This window comes from Bison bison, unplaced genomic scaffold (genome assembly GCF_000754665.1).
Source record: "Bison bison bison isolate TAMUID 2011002044 unplaced genomic scaffold, Bison_UMD1.0 scf7180017864203, whole genome shotgun sequence".
Lineage (NCBI taxonomy): Eukaryota > Metazoa > Chordata > Mammalia > Artiodactyla > Bovidae > Bison > Bison bison.
The window spans coordinates 2836781-2852030 of NW_011494775.1; the positions used below are offsets into that span (position 1 = coordinate 2836781).

At 35.5% G+C, this 15250-nt stretch overlaps 1 protein-coding gene across 1 annotated transcript in view; it reads right to left on the reverse strand.

Annotated features, from left to right (window-relative positions):
- The window catches only part of SMAD5 (SMAD family member 5), a 62646-nt gene that overhangs the window by 10346 nt on the left and 37050 nt on the right, over positions 1–15250 (reverse strand). Inside the window, exons 3-5 of the mRNA XM_010844478.1 lie at positions 12979–13230; positions 8955–9074; positions 1750–1971 (exon numbers count right to left, since the gene is read on the reverse strand). Of these exons, the coding sequence (XP_010842780.1) occupies positions 1750–1971; positions 8955–9074; positions 12979–13230 (594 nt within the window). The remainder of the gene's footprint in view (positions 1–1749; positions 1972–8954; positions 9075–12978; positions 13231–15250) is intronic.

The window sequence follows — 15250 nt, forward strand, 5'->3', positions numbered from 1 at the left end:
TTATCCAAATCATTAAGATTTTTTTTTATACATCTTCTGTGTATTCTTGACACCTCTTCTTAATATCTTCTGCTTCTGTTAGGTCCATACCATTTCTGTCCTTTATCGAGCCCATCTTTGCCTGAAATGTTCCCTTGGTATCTCTAATTTTCTTGAAGAGATCTCTAGTCTTTCCCATTCTGTTGTTTTCCTCTATTTCTTTGCAGTGATCACTGAGGAAGGCTTTCTTATCTCTTCTTGCTATTCTTTTTCCTTTAAAAAATGTTTTTGGTATTTTTAAAAAATATATAAATAATATATGCTGCGTCTGTTGCTAAGTCGCTTCAGTTGTGTCTGACTCTGTGCAACCCCATAGATGGCAGCCCACCAGGCTCCCCCGTCCCTGGGATTCTCCAAGCAAGAACACTGGAGTGGGTTGCCATTTCCTTCTCCAATGCATGAAAGTAAAAAGTGAAAGTGAAGTGTCCGACTCTTAGCGAACCCATGGACTGCAGCCTACCAGGCTCCTCCATTCATGGGATTTTCCAGGCAACAGTACCGGAGTGGGTTGCTATTGCCTTCTCCGAAATAATATATGAATGTTCACTATTTAAAAGTTCAAACTATATAGCTAAAGCTCAAGTTGTTCCCAACTTTTCACTACTGCACGTAGTACTAAAAAGACCATCGTAGTACATATGTGTGATTCACAGAGTGGTATCAGGCTATGACATTAAAAAGTATGTTCTGTTTCTGAGCAAATACTTCCCCTGGAAGAAAGGATCCTAGAACTATATACTAGGAAAAAAAGGGTAAAATGAGTCTAGTATTTAAGAATTCACCAAGCAGATTTCTCTTAAATTATCCTACTGTAGAATGAAAAATCAATGAATAGAAGTGGGGCATTTTTACCTAAAAAATTATAGCAAGTTAATAGTTCAGTCAAAAAAGAATGGAAACTTCCTTTCCAATTTATTTTTGGACACAGTATTTTTCTGAGTCTCTTCTATAAGAAATCATATTACAATTAAAGTTATTTACCTTTTGTTCCTAAGATCTTCTCAAGTCAAAGCAGCAAAAAGTAATAAAAACAAAACTTCAAAGATAGGCAAACAGCCCGACATGGGATAGGTTTCCTCTCTGACCACTTAACGCATGAGACAATTTCACTGCAATGTGAAAAGTTCCTTGTTTGTTGTAGCAACTGTCTTGGAGGATGAATTATAAATAGAACACTGTTACCTGAATTTAAAGGTAGGAAGAGTGGTAGTGAAGCCACTGAAGACTTAAGTTATTCAAACTGTTCTACCAGTAATCCTGCTCCTCCATCATAATGAAAATTCTTACAAGTCATCTCAACCCAAAATATTCCACAAAGATCATAATTTAAAAATTTTAATTCTTCACTAGCATTCATATATTTTACAAATATTTCCTGTGTAGGTACTATGAGCCAGGCATTGTTCTAATTGCTAAAGATACTGTTATGAACAATGCAAATTTCTGTATAGCTTGTATTTCAGTCAAGAAGACTGAAAATGAAAAAATACAGAATAGTATGATTTCAGATCCGAAGTACTATGAAGAAAAAATAGGCAGGATAAAGAAAAGAAGTCTGAGTACATCTCTACTTAACACCTTCTTCTGTATTGCAACCTGAGGGCAGGACCATGCCTTAAGTTTCTTTGTATGCCCTTACATAATGCAGGGTGCATAGCAAGCACAACACACAACTGAATTCAACTGAATGTAGGAAAATGACAACATTACCTTTTCCAATATGTCGCCTAGTGTTTTCAATTGTTGAATTACGATTAACATTTGACAACAATCCCAAGCAGAATCTACTTTTGTTATTCGAAGGGTCTGTGAATCCATCTACTAACACACTAGTAGAAGATGCATGAAAAGCTTCCCCAACACGATTGTTTAATTCATAATAGACAATTGAACACCAATGTTTGGGCTCTTCATAGGCGACAGGCTGAACATCTGTAAACAAACCAGACACAAAAACAATGTTTAATGATTATCAGAAACTCAAAACTATATTGGGGTTTCCTTTAACACAACTCAAGCACTATATGAAAAAGAAAATTTTCAGATATTTCACTGACGTCTCATTGCCTTTCTGGCTTTCAGTCTGTATCAAAAAAGAAAAAAAAAAAAACATCAGAAGTGCTTTTTTTCTTTTTTTAAGATTTTTTTGATATGGACCATTTTAAAAGTCTTTATTGCATTTGTTACAATGAAATTTTTATTGAATTTGTTGCTTCTGTTGCTTTTATGCTTTGTTTTTTGGCCAGGAGGCATATGGGGTCTTTGCTCCCTGACCAGGGATCAAACCCACACTCCCTGCATTGGAAGGTGAAATCTTAACCACTGGACTGCCAGGGAATTCCCCAGAAATCCTTTGATCATAAAAGTTTTTTATAAATTATGCATATACAAGGATGGGCAACATTACATTTTAAGTTTCTTTTCTAGCAGAATCAAATCCAGGTTTAAATTTGAGATGACAAAAGCTCTGTTTCAACAAACTGAAAGACAACTATACCAGCATCTGTAAAATTATTTTAAACAAAAATTTGGACTAAAAAATTAAGACTATTAGCAAACTAAGAATAGAGGGTAACTTCAACTTGATATAAAGAACATTTACAAAAAACTTCCAGCTAATGTCATGCTTAAGGGTGAAAAACTAGAAGTTTTTCTGCTAAGATCAGTAACAAAGCAAGGATGTGCTCACCACTCCCTTTCAACAGCATATTGGAAATCCCAGCTAATGCAGTAAGAGAAAATAAAAGAAAAGTTATATGGATTGAGAAGGAAGACATAAAACTGTCTTTGTTCACAAATGACAAGATTATCTATGCAAAAAAACTGAAATGACAGAAAACCTCCTAAAACTGATAAGCAATTATAGGAAAGTTATAGGATATAAGGTTAATATACAAAAGTCAATCACTTTCCTATACCAGCAATGAGCAAGTAGAATTTGAAATAAAATTCATTATCATTCATAGCAGCACTCAAACAATGAAATATTTAGGTAAAAAGCAAACAAACAAAACAGGTAAGAAATATATGTTGAAACTATGAAATTCTAAATAAAGAATTCAAAGAAGGAACTAAATAAGTAGAAATACACTCTATGATCATGTGCAGGAAGCCTCAGTTCTTCCCACCATGACTTAAGAGTGAATGAAATCCCAATAAAAACTTCAGCAAATCATCTTGTAAACTGATTCTGAAGTTTACATGGAAAGGCAAAAGACCCAGAACAGCCAACACAATACTGAAAACCAAACCAAGAAGACTAACACCACCCAACTTAAAAACTGGCTATAAAACTATAGTAGACACTCTATGAAAATCATCTCAAAAAAACAGAGGAGAAAATATAGATGACCTTGAATATGGTAATGACTTTTTAGATACAATACCAAGGTATGATCACTGAAGAAATAATTGACAAGCTAGATTTCATTAAAAATTAAAAACTTCTACTCTTTAAGACACTGTCAAGAGAATGAGAAGACAAGCCACAGAATGGGAGAATATATTTGCAAAAGCCACATCTAGTAAAGGACTGTTACACAAATACAAAGAACTCTTAAAACTCAATAAGAAAATGAATAAGCCAATGAGAAAAACTGGTCAAAGATATGAACAGACACCTCACTGAAGAAGATATACACAAAAGCAAATAAGCATATAAAAAGATGCTCCACATTGTATGTCACCAGGGAAATGCAAATCAAAATAGCAAGGAGATACTACTGCATTAGAATTACCAAAACCATTAGAATTGCCAAATCCAAAACACTGACAATCCCAAATGCTGGTGAAGATGTGGAGCAATAGAAACTCATTCACTGCTGGTGAGAATGTAACATGGTACAGCCACTTTGGAAGACAATTTGCTGACTTCCTACAAGGCAACAAACTCTTAGCATACAATCCAGCAAATATGTTCCTCACTGTTTGCCTGGAGGTGTCAAAAACTTAGGTCCACACAAAAACTGTAGAGAGATGTTTACAGAAGCTTTATTCATAATGGCCACAACTTGGAAGCAACCAAGATATCCTTCAATGTGTGAATGGACAAATAAACTGTAGTATACCAGACAACCAAATATTATTCAGCATGAAAAAGAAATGCACTATCAAGCCATGAAAACACATGGAGGGGAGGGACTTTGGTGCATATTACTAAGTGAAGAAGCTAATCTGAAAAGGCTACATACTATAAAATTCCAATTACAAGACATTCTGGAAAAGGCAAAACTATAGAGACAATAAAAAGATTAGTGGTTGCCAGGGGTTAGGAAAGAGGGAGAACGAACAGGCAGAGCACAGAGGACTTTTAAAGAAGTGAAATTATTCTATATGATACTATAAATGATGGCTACATGTCATCATTCATTTGTTACAACTCAAGGAATGTATTATACCAGGAATGAATCCTAATGTAAATTATACATCTGGGGTGATAATGATGTATCAATGTAGGTTCATAGATTGTAATAAATGTATCACTCTGGTGCAGGTAGTGGGGGAAGCTGTACATGCGTAGGGGGAGAGGGTATGTGGGAACTCTGTACTTTTCGCTCAAATTTGCTGTGAATCTAAAAAATAGTTTGTTTAAAAAAAAAGAAAGAAAGGAAAAAACACAACCAAATGAGTGATCTTTGGGTAAAAGGTGGTATACATTTGAAGTTCTAAGTGCCAGAATAGCCTATGGAAAAAGGTTTGTATAAAATATAAAACATTAGCCAAATTCTTATCAGTGTTAAAAATCAACAATTCCTAATGGACACAATGGATGGAAGAGACACGTGGAAGTTCTTCATCCAGCACTAGTAGAGTGTCTGTCTTGGAGCTGAAATTAGAAAGAAAAGTCATGAATTGTCAGTTTTCTTTCAAGAAAGGCAGAAATTTTTTAAAATGTCCAAGAAAAATGTTAAGAGTAAGTCACACTATGTAGACACCACAAAAGAGTTGGTTGACTTTTAAAACTCAGTTTTAATTACACAGCTGCAAAGAATTCAGATGAGGAGGTACATGGAAAAAAAAAACCAATGAGGACCTATAGAGCAAAGTTCTAAGAGCTCAGATTTTAAAGAAGTTTATATAAAAGATGGAACAAGGAGGGACTCATAATCAAACACATGTATAGATGAGTAGCAGGAAGTTATAACAATCTCATGAAAGACTAGAGCCAAGATAAGCAAAACAAAAAAGACAATTTTGTTTAGAATGAAAAGAAGAAAATCAAAAGGTCTGCGACCCTGCTCAAGGCAAAGGACATCTTGTTAACTGGTGATTCACAGCATTGCAATTTAACTCTAATTTTCCAAGTGAGAAGAAACTCTGGTGAAAAAAGACATCTAGGAGGGTGAGAAGACTTGAGTGCCAGGTTCTTCTAAAGGGTCTCAGTTGTTTGGCTAAGAAACTATAATCCAAGAAATATTTAATATACATCACCACTAAACTGCACTCTCCAATCTCTGGAGAATCAAAAGAAAGAAGGAAAATGATAGATGGGGTAAACAGACTCCAAATTTTTAGAAAGAGGATGATAATATCATTTTTGGGGAATTACCTGATGCTGTATACTAAGATCATTATAAATACAGTCAAAGTCAATCAACATACTAATAATCCTATGTAGTTATTATCTCTTTATTTTACAAATGGAGAAATTTAGGCTTAGATATATTTTAAAAGCCACCCTAAGCTGCGAAGCAAATAAGTGGAGATGCAGGAATTCAAATCCATAAATTCATGTTCTGAGACAGTCTGCTCTAAATGAAGGTAGATACTATGAATATTAAGCAAATTAGTATGACAAAATTCCTAGATAAATTCTAATCTTGAAAAAGCCAAGGTACTATTTAAACATTAACAAGATTATCAGGGGGCCTGAAATTTATTCTTAGGAATGCAGGGCTTATGGGACATACAGTCATCCCATATCATCACAGACACTATAAAATACACACAAGGACATCATTCTTTCAAGAAACTAAAGTGCCAATACCTTACTTCATGTAAACTTGTGACAAATTAAGAAGTTTAAGGTCTCAAAACAAAATGACTTTAAAAAACACAATTGAGATACCACTTCATACCCATTAGGATACTATTATCAAAAGAAAAAAGAAAATAACGAACGTTGGCAAAAATATGGAGAAATTGGAAATCCACTGCAATACTGGTGAAAATGTAATGGTGCAGCCACTGTGGAAAACAGTTTGCCAGTTCCTCAAAAAAGCTAAAGAGAATTACCATAAAATCTAGCAATTCTACTCCCAGGTATGTAATACAAAATGAATTAAAAAACAGAGACTCAAACAGAAACCTGTATACCAATGTTTTTTAGCAGTATTGTTCAGAATAGCCAAAAGGTGTAAACAAACCAAATGTCCATGAACTGATAGATGGATAAACAAAATGTGGTATATATGCTTACAACAGAATACTTCTCAGCCTTAAAATGGAATGAAATTCTAATATATGCTACAACCTGGATAAACCTTAAAAACATTATGCTAAGTGAAATAAACTAGATACAAAGGGACAAACATTACATGATTCCACTTAGATGCAGTGGCTAGAATAAGCAAATTCAGAAGACAGGTGGCTCAGTGATAAAGAATCTGCCTGTCAATGCAGGCAATTGTAGTTTTTAATTAAAAAAAATTTTAAGTCTTTCTCATCAGTTTTATTGAGATACAAATGACACCAGCACTGTATGTTTAGGGTACACAGCATAATGATTTGCCATACATACATCATGAAATGATTATCACAATAAGTTTAATGAACCTCATCAACTCATGCATGCGCGCTCAGTCGTGTCTGACTCTGTGACCACAGAGACTGTAGCCCTCCAGGCTCCCCTGTCCATGGGATTTCCCAGGCAAAAATACTGGAGTGGGTTGACATTTTCTTTTCCAGGGGATTTTCCTGACCCAGGGATCAAACCTGTGGCCTCCTGCATCTCCTGCACTGGCAGGCAGATTCTTTACCACTGAGCCACCTGGGAGATCCTCCATCATCAACTCATATAGACACAAAATTAAAGAAGCAGGAAAAAAAATATTTTCTTTCTGATGAGACCTCTTAGGATTTACTCTCTTTACAACTTCATATATAACACAGAGAAGTGTTAATTACATTTATCATGTTGTACATTATGTCCCTCGTACTTATTTATCTTACAGCTGGAAGTTTGTGCCTTTTGACAGCCTTCATCCAGTCAATTTTATTTCTATCTATCAATGAAGAATCCAAACACAAAATTTTTAAAAAATTCCACTCACTGAGGAATAAATTTAAAAAGAAAATAAGTAAAAGACTTATACTGAAGTTGAAGGTCTAAACAAATGGAGAACACAGAGTATAATCCATGTCCGTGTACTAGAAGATGATGGCATACCTCCCCATATTGATTGAAGATTCAAAGTGACCTCTATCAAAATCCAAGGAGGAATTTTTTTGAGGGGGACAGAAATTGAAAAACTGATACTAAAATGATATGGAAATATGCAAAGAATGTAGAATTGCTAAACAATTTTCAAAAAGAACAAAATTGGAGGACTAACACTTCTTGTTTTCAAAACTTACTATAAAACTTTAGTGATTAAGATTTTAAGGAAAAGATATACAAAACAATAAACAAAATTTAGCATCCTGAAATAAACCCTTACATTTATAGTCAACTGATTCCTAAAAGAGAAGACAACATGATACTCCTATCAACAAACAGTGCTAGAACCAACTCGGTATCTACTTGAACAAAGATGACTTTAGACCATAACCATAAAAAAAACTTAAAATCAATCACAGACCTAAATATAAGAGCTAAAGAACTGCTAGGAGAAAACACAGGAGAATATTTTTTATGACCTTGGGACAGACAAAGGTTTTTTAGATGCAACACCAAAAGCATAATCCAGGAAAAAAAAACTGGTAATTTCATCAAAATGAAAAACTTTTGTGCTTCAGAGGACACCATTAATAAAATGAAAAGACAATCCACAGAGTGAGAGAAAATATTTGCAAATCATATGTCTGATAAAGGACTTGGGTCCAAATATATGGAACTCTTACAACTCAATAAGACAACTCAATTTCAAAAAAAAGGCAAAAGATTTAAATAAACCAAAGAAGATGTATGAATGGCTAGGTACATTAAAAATGTTCAAAATCATTCCTCAGTAGGAAAATGCAAATTAAAACAAAGGAGACACCACTTTATACCCAACAGAATAACTACAATCAAAAAGATAAACAATAACAAGTGTCAGAAGGGTATGGAAAAACTAGCACACTCATATGGTACTCGTAAAAATGGTACTACCATTTATAGTTGTTTGGCTGTTTCTCTTAAATACTTAAATTTACCATATGACTCAGAAAAAGAAAAACAAAGACTTAGTATTTGCAAACATTCATAACAGCATTGTTCATGCTAGCAAAAAACTACCAACAATTCAAATGTTTATCAACTGATATATGGGTAAACCAAATGTGGTGTATCCATACAATGAAATACTATTCAGCAATGAAAAAGAATAAACTACTGATACATGGTACAAAATTGATGAATCTTGAGGACTGCACATTCTGTGATTCTATTTATATGAAATGAGAGAAGGCAAATCTATAGGTACAGAAAACAGATTAGAAGGTTTCTGGAGTTGGGGGTATGAGAGGATAGATTGCAAACAGGCATATGGGATATTTTTAAAGCATTGTAAAACTGTTCTAAAACTAGATCATGGTAATTTTAAAATTTTATACATTTTTAAAAAATCATTGAATCATATACTTAAAATGGATAAATTCATGGTATATAAACTATAACTCAATAAAGCTGGCTTCTAAAAGTGACTGAGAAGTTGTTTGTTTGTTGTTTTTTTTTTAAAGAGCAAAAACAACAAAATAAGCATTGTACTTCTTACCTCTGCTGGATATACTGGGCATAATCTGAGGAATCATATTATTGCTTGTATCCATGGGCTGGGAATTATCTTGACCCATCTGATCATCTGGTGGCATATAGGCAGGAGGAGGAGTATCAGCTAACAGGAAGAAAAAAAGACAAGTTAGAGTCCCAAAATAATAATAGTTAAAATCTTTATCTTGCTCAAAGTTAAATCTAAATGTATCAGAAAGTTCTTAAAAATTGCCAGTAGGATTCATTACCAAACATCACAGATACACAAAAATGCAGGATGCTACCTTAGGGCAAGGCAAAAGGAGAAAAGACAGCATACCCCTTAGCCACCAGAAACCTACTACCAGTCCACATGAATTTGGTCCAATCCAGCATAGTATTATCACTGCTAAAATTCACTACAATAGAATTTAAGGTCAAGAATTTTGCCTTCATTTGCTTAGAATCATATGCTCAGAGAAACTGCAACTGCTGTAAATCAATCTGAAGGCCATATATTATCCTCGTTCAGATATCTAAAGAGACATTCTTAAATTGCCAAGATCATTACACACTGTATTGTTATTTAAAACTGGAAAATAAAACCATGCTCTTTCAAAATTTGCAACACTAACAGCAGCTATCTAATTCTTTTACGATGTCTTACAATGGCATTATGTCCTATGGCTCTAAGGAAACAAAATGAACTACAAAATCTTTTCAGTTAAAACATTTCCGGCTGCAAACCTTTACAAAAGCTATAGCCATACTTCTTTGTCTCAGTAACTATAAATACTGAACATCTATCTGAATATATAACTTGTCTTTCACCTCAAGGTTTGTACAAGATGTATTTTGAGACAGAGCTACCAATCGGCACTGACTGGAGTACAAAGGATGAAAATTAGTTTCTGAAAAGACACCTAAGAGCAAGTTAAACAGTTGGAACTTAAATCCTTTTCAATTGGTATTTCATTGCAATGAAGAAACCACTAAGTATATATTTACATATGACTGCCTGCAATAGGAGGCATTTCAATATTTCTAATGATTTAACCATACAAGACCATGCATGCCATTAATAAAATTTAGCTACTTTAAAAATCTGCTTATGATCCTTCTCCAGGCAAATCAGTGCATCAGTTATCTAATTAAAGATAACTGGAGTTCATTTTAAGCTGCTGCTGCTGCTGCTGCTGCTAAGTCGCTTCAGTCCTGTCCGACTCTGTGCAACCCCATAGATGGCAGCCCACCAGGCTCCATTGTCCTTGGGATTCTCCAGGCAAGAACACTGGAGTGGGTTGCCATTTCCTTCTCCAATGCATGAAAGAGAAAAGTGAAAGTGAAGTCGCTCAGTCGTGTCCGACTCTTCGCGACCCCATGGACTGCAGCCTACCAGGCTCCTCCATCCATGGATTTTCCAGGCAAGAGTCCTGGACTAGAGTGCCACTGCCTTCTCCGCATTTTAAGCTATCAAAGTATAAAATGATTTGACAAGCAATGTAGCAAAGTTAAAAAAGCACAGACTAGAGTCAGAGAAACCTGAGCCTGAACCCCCACTTATTAGCTATGTGACCTTAAGTAAGGTACTTAAACTCTTGGGGTTAATACCAGTTTCATCTTCCATCTGTAAAATAAGAATAATATCTCACATGGACGTTCTGAAGATTAAATTTAATGTGATATCTTTCATCTATAAAAGGCACTTGATAAATGGTATTCGGTAGTAAAAACTTTATGAAAATATTTAACAAGTCGGATATAGCCACTTCCTTTGTTGCTTTGACAGAACTTAATTGTAATGCCTAGTGGCATACATAGATTTAGTCATTTGGTCCAATATATGGCCAACTGATATCTAACGACACTTTGTTTCCGATTATCTACTTTCCTTCATATTCATCAGACAGAGTCATTTTCTGTCTTTATGTTTTTGATAAGTTTTTACTACATTCTGCCTTTACTGTATATAGGACTCCTCTCTATGAAATCATTCAAGTTAGCACCATTTGGCTTCAAACTCTCAATCTGCACTGGCAACCACTTAACATATAGGTATATCTACATAGCTAGCAGTAAATATATTTATGTGTTGCTATAATTTCATCTATTTATTTAACAAATATTTACTGGAGGATCTACTGCATATTAGACTCTGACGTAGGTACTGGAGATGTAGCAATAAACAAAAGATGCTATGAAATCCCTTTTTTCATGGAGTTTATGGACAAGTTGGGAGGGGGAAGAGGCAGATTATAAGTAAAGACAAAATATACTACACTGGATTGTAATACATGCCATAGAGAACGATCAAGCAGAGATAAGGGAAGGTGGGTTGGAGGAGTGAGTGCAACTTTTAAATTTTATCTACCTTATTGTCACTGTTCTTAAAGGGTAATCGCCAATCTCCCCCAAACTGTGTTTGCTTTTTTAAACACTTCCATTTATGTAAACTAAAAAAAATAAAAACAGTTCACCCACTTCCCTCAACTGCTTTTTCACCACCTCTGGCAACCAGAGGTGGCTGTCCTCTGTATCTATGAGCCTAGTTGTTTTTTTTAAGTCCACATATAAGGGAGATCATAACAGTATTTGTCTTTCTCAGTCTTATTTCACTTAGCATAAAGCTGTCAAGATTCATCCATGTTGTCACAGATGGCAAGATCTCATTCTTTTTTATGGCTGGATAATATTTGTGTGTGTATTTATCATATATTCTTTATCCATAAATTAACACTTAGGTTGCTTCCAAATCATGGCGACTATAAATAAAGTCACAATAAACATGAGAGGGGTGATACCTTCCTGAGTCAGTGCTTTTGTTTTCTTTGGATAAATATCCAAAAGTAGAATTAAAGAAGCATATGGCAGTTCTATTTTTTATTTTTTGAGGAAATTCTACTGTTTTCAAAACTGGCCACACTAATTTTCATTCCAACAGTGCACAAGAATTCCCTTTCCTCCAAATCCTCACCAACACTTGTTATGTCCACCTTTCTGATAAACAGTCATTGTAATAAGGGTAAGGTAATATCTCACTGTGGTTCTGACCTGCATTTCCCTGACAATTAGTGATGTCTAGAGCATCTTTCCATCTATCTATTGGCCAAAAGAATGTCTTCTTTGGATAAATATGTATTCAGATCTTAACAGACTTTTTTTTTTTGCCACTGTGTCGTATGAGTTCTTCCTACAAATTTTGGATATCAGCCCCTTATTGGATACATCATTTGCAAAAATTTTCTTCCATTCAGTAGGCTGCCCTTTTATTTTATTGATGGTTTCCCCTGCTGTGCAGAAATGCTTTAGTCTGATATAGTTTCACTTGTTTATTTTTGCTTTTGTTGCTTTTGCTTTTAGTGTCAGATTAAAAAAAATCATCAGCAAGACCTAGTTAAGGAGCTTAGTATATATGTTTTCTTCTAGGAGTTTTATGATTTGAGGTCTTACATTAAACTCTATCTATTTTGAGTTAATTTTTGGGTGTGGTGTAAGACAATGGTCCAATTTCATCCTTTTGCATGTGTCTGTCCAGTTTCACCAACGTATTTATGGAAGACACTGTCCTTCCCCCATGTACATTTGCGGCTCCTCTGTTGTAAATTAATTGACAATTTTTGCATGAGTTGATTTCTTGACACTCTACTCTGTTGCACGATCTATGTGTTTGTTTGTATGCCAATATTATATTATTTTTATTATTACAGCTTGGTAATACAGTTTGAAATCAGGGAGTATGATGCCTTCAGCTTTGCCTTCAGCTTTGTCCCTCTTTCGGAAAACTGCTTCGGTTATTCTGTATCTTTTGTGGTTCCATACACATTTTAGGACTATTATATTTTGTGAAAAATGTATCTACTTGCATTTTTAAACATACAGCACTTGGCAAAATAAAATTCAAAACTCTTCTGGAAATCAAACAATTACCAAAGAATAGTCAAAAATAGTTAGTTCTTGACATATTAACAGCTGACCCAGAGGATCAGCAGTATTAGAACAAATGCTAATTCTTAGGAGTTATTTTTTGTGTCAATAAAATAAATTCTTACCTGGGAGCTGAAATGGACTTCCTGGTCCAGAACTTGCTGGGGAGTTGGGATATGTGCTGCTAGCAGGGGAAGGCGGGTAGGGACTATTTGGAGATAAGGGAAAAGGAGTGTTGTTGGGCTGATGGAAAGAATCAGGAAACGTTGCATTTTGTGGCATGTGCGGTTCATTGTGGCTTAAGTTTCTAAACTGAACCAGAAGGCTGTGTTGTGGATTGAATTCATTATGACGAGGCACTAATACTGGAGGTAAGACTGAAAGACAAAAATCAAAAGTCGTCTGTGAGCAATGACTAAAACAACTCATACACATGAAGGGACAGATAAGAAAGGATTGAGGGAAGATGGTAAACCCATTAAAACAATTTACTTTTAGGAAGGGCTGCTTTGTTAGAACCCTGAATCTGTATTTACATAATAATTAAAGCGAAAATTCTCTAAGCATTCAGCCTATATAATATACTCTAGACGACAGATACCCAAGCAGAGAAGATAATCGTGGTAAGCATATTTAAGAGCAACCATAATTACAGCAAAGGGAATAAAGCCAATGTTTTACAAAAACTATAACTGGTATATAACCCTAACCCTTTAAAAACTATGAATCACCATGTTGTACACCTGAAACTTAATATAATATTATGTCAATGATACCAAAAAAAAAAAAAAAAGGAAAGTATGTCATCATCTCCTTAGATGTTACTGCTGTTGGTCTTGCTTTATCTATATGAAACAGGGAACACACCCTAAACCATGTGGGCCAAAGCATCATTCCTTAGTTTGCAGTCCAGATAGCCGTTTCCATGACAGTCCTACTTCTCTGCATGTTTGCTCTTTACCATCCAAGACTGTAATTTTCATAAGGTGTTCATATGAATCTGAAATAAAATAGTGGGCTAATATAACTTTAAAATTTTTAATTAAAAAATAGATGAAAACAACCATAATACAGAGAATTTAATGCACTGAGAGTTCAACAGAGGTAAGTATTCCCAGCGAGCAAGGAGGCAAACAAAATACTGTGGAAAAGACAACATCTGATTGGACCTTAAAGAACAGGAAGCATTTCACATGGAAGTGCTAGGGGTGGAGCGTGTCAAGAGTGTAGAAGAGGAGCTGGAAAGATAGAACAAAGGACAGTCAGAGGGCTAAGCACTAAACTTGGGAGGTAAGACTAGAGAATAAAGTTGAAAGCAGCTATGCATAGGTCCTAAAAGCCTCCATGTTTCCAATTTTGAACATTTCTTCTTTCTTTCTCTTTACCATCTGAGCCACCAGGGAAGCCACTGCTGCTGCTGCTAAGTCACTTCAGTCGTGTCTGACTCTGTGCAACCCCATAGATGGCAGCCCACCAGGCTCCCCTGTCCTTGGGATTCTTCAAGCAAGAACACTGGAGTGGGTTGCCATTTCCTTCTCCAATGCATGAAAGTGAAAAGTAAAAGGGAAGTCGCTCAGTCGTCTCTGACTCTTAGCCACCCCATGGACTGCAGCCTACCAGGCTCCTCCGTCCATGGGATTTTCCAGGCAAGATTACTGGAGTGGGGTGCCACTGCCTTCTCCAAGGGAAGCCACTAGCAAGATCCAAATAGTATGTAAAGTGAAGTGAAAGTCACTCAGTGTGTCCAATTCTTTGCAACCCCATGGGGGTCCATGGAATTCTCTAGGCCAGAATACTGGAGTGGGTAACCTTTCCCTTCTCCAGGGGATCTTCCCAGCCCAGGGATTGAACCCAGGTCTCCCGCATTGCAGGCAGAGCCTTTACTAGCTGAGCCACAAGGGAAGCCCATATTTTATGTTCTTCAGTAAAGTTTACCCAACTGAAAACAGTAACAATTCCTAGATAGAGGTCTTCCACTCAAAATTATTTTTTTAAACACATCCGTAACAAAAATATACACAAGCATAAACAGTTTTAAACTGGGCTTCCCTTGTGGCTCAGCTGGTAAAGAATCCACCTGCAATGCAGGAGACGTGGGTTCAATTCCTGGGCTGGGAAGATCCCCTGGAGAAGGGAAAGGCTACCCACTCCAGTATTCGGGCCTGGAGAATTCCATGGACTGTATAGTCCATGGGTCACAAAGAGTCGGACATAACTGAGCAACTTTCACTAAACAATTTTAAAGAACACATTTTTTAACAGATCCACTTTATTCAAACATTCAATTTTTCTAAAAACTCAAGTGATCAATAACATCTGATCACCTTTCCCAAGAGGAAATTGAAAAATCTGATTTCTCTAAACTTAAGGTACTAACTCATCTCTTTCATAATTTTG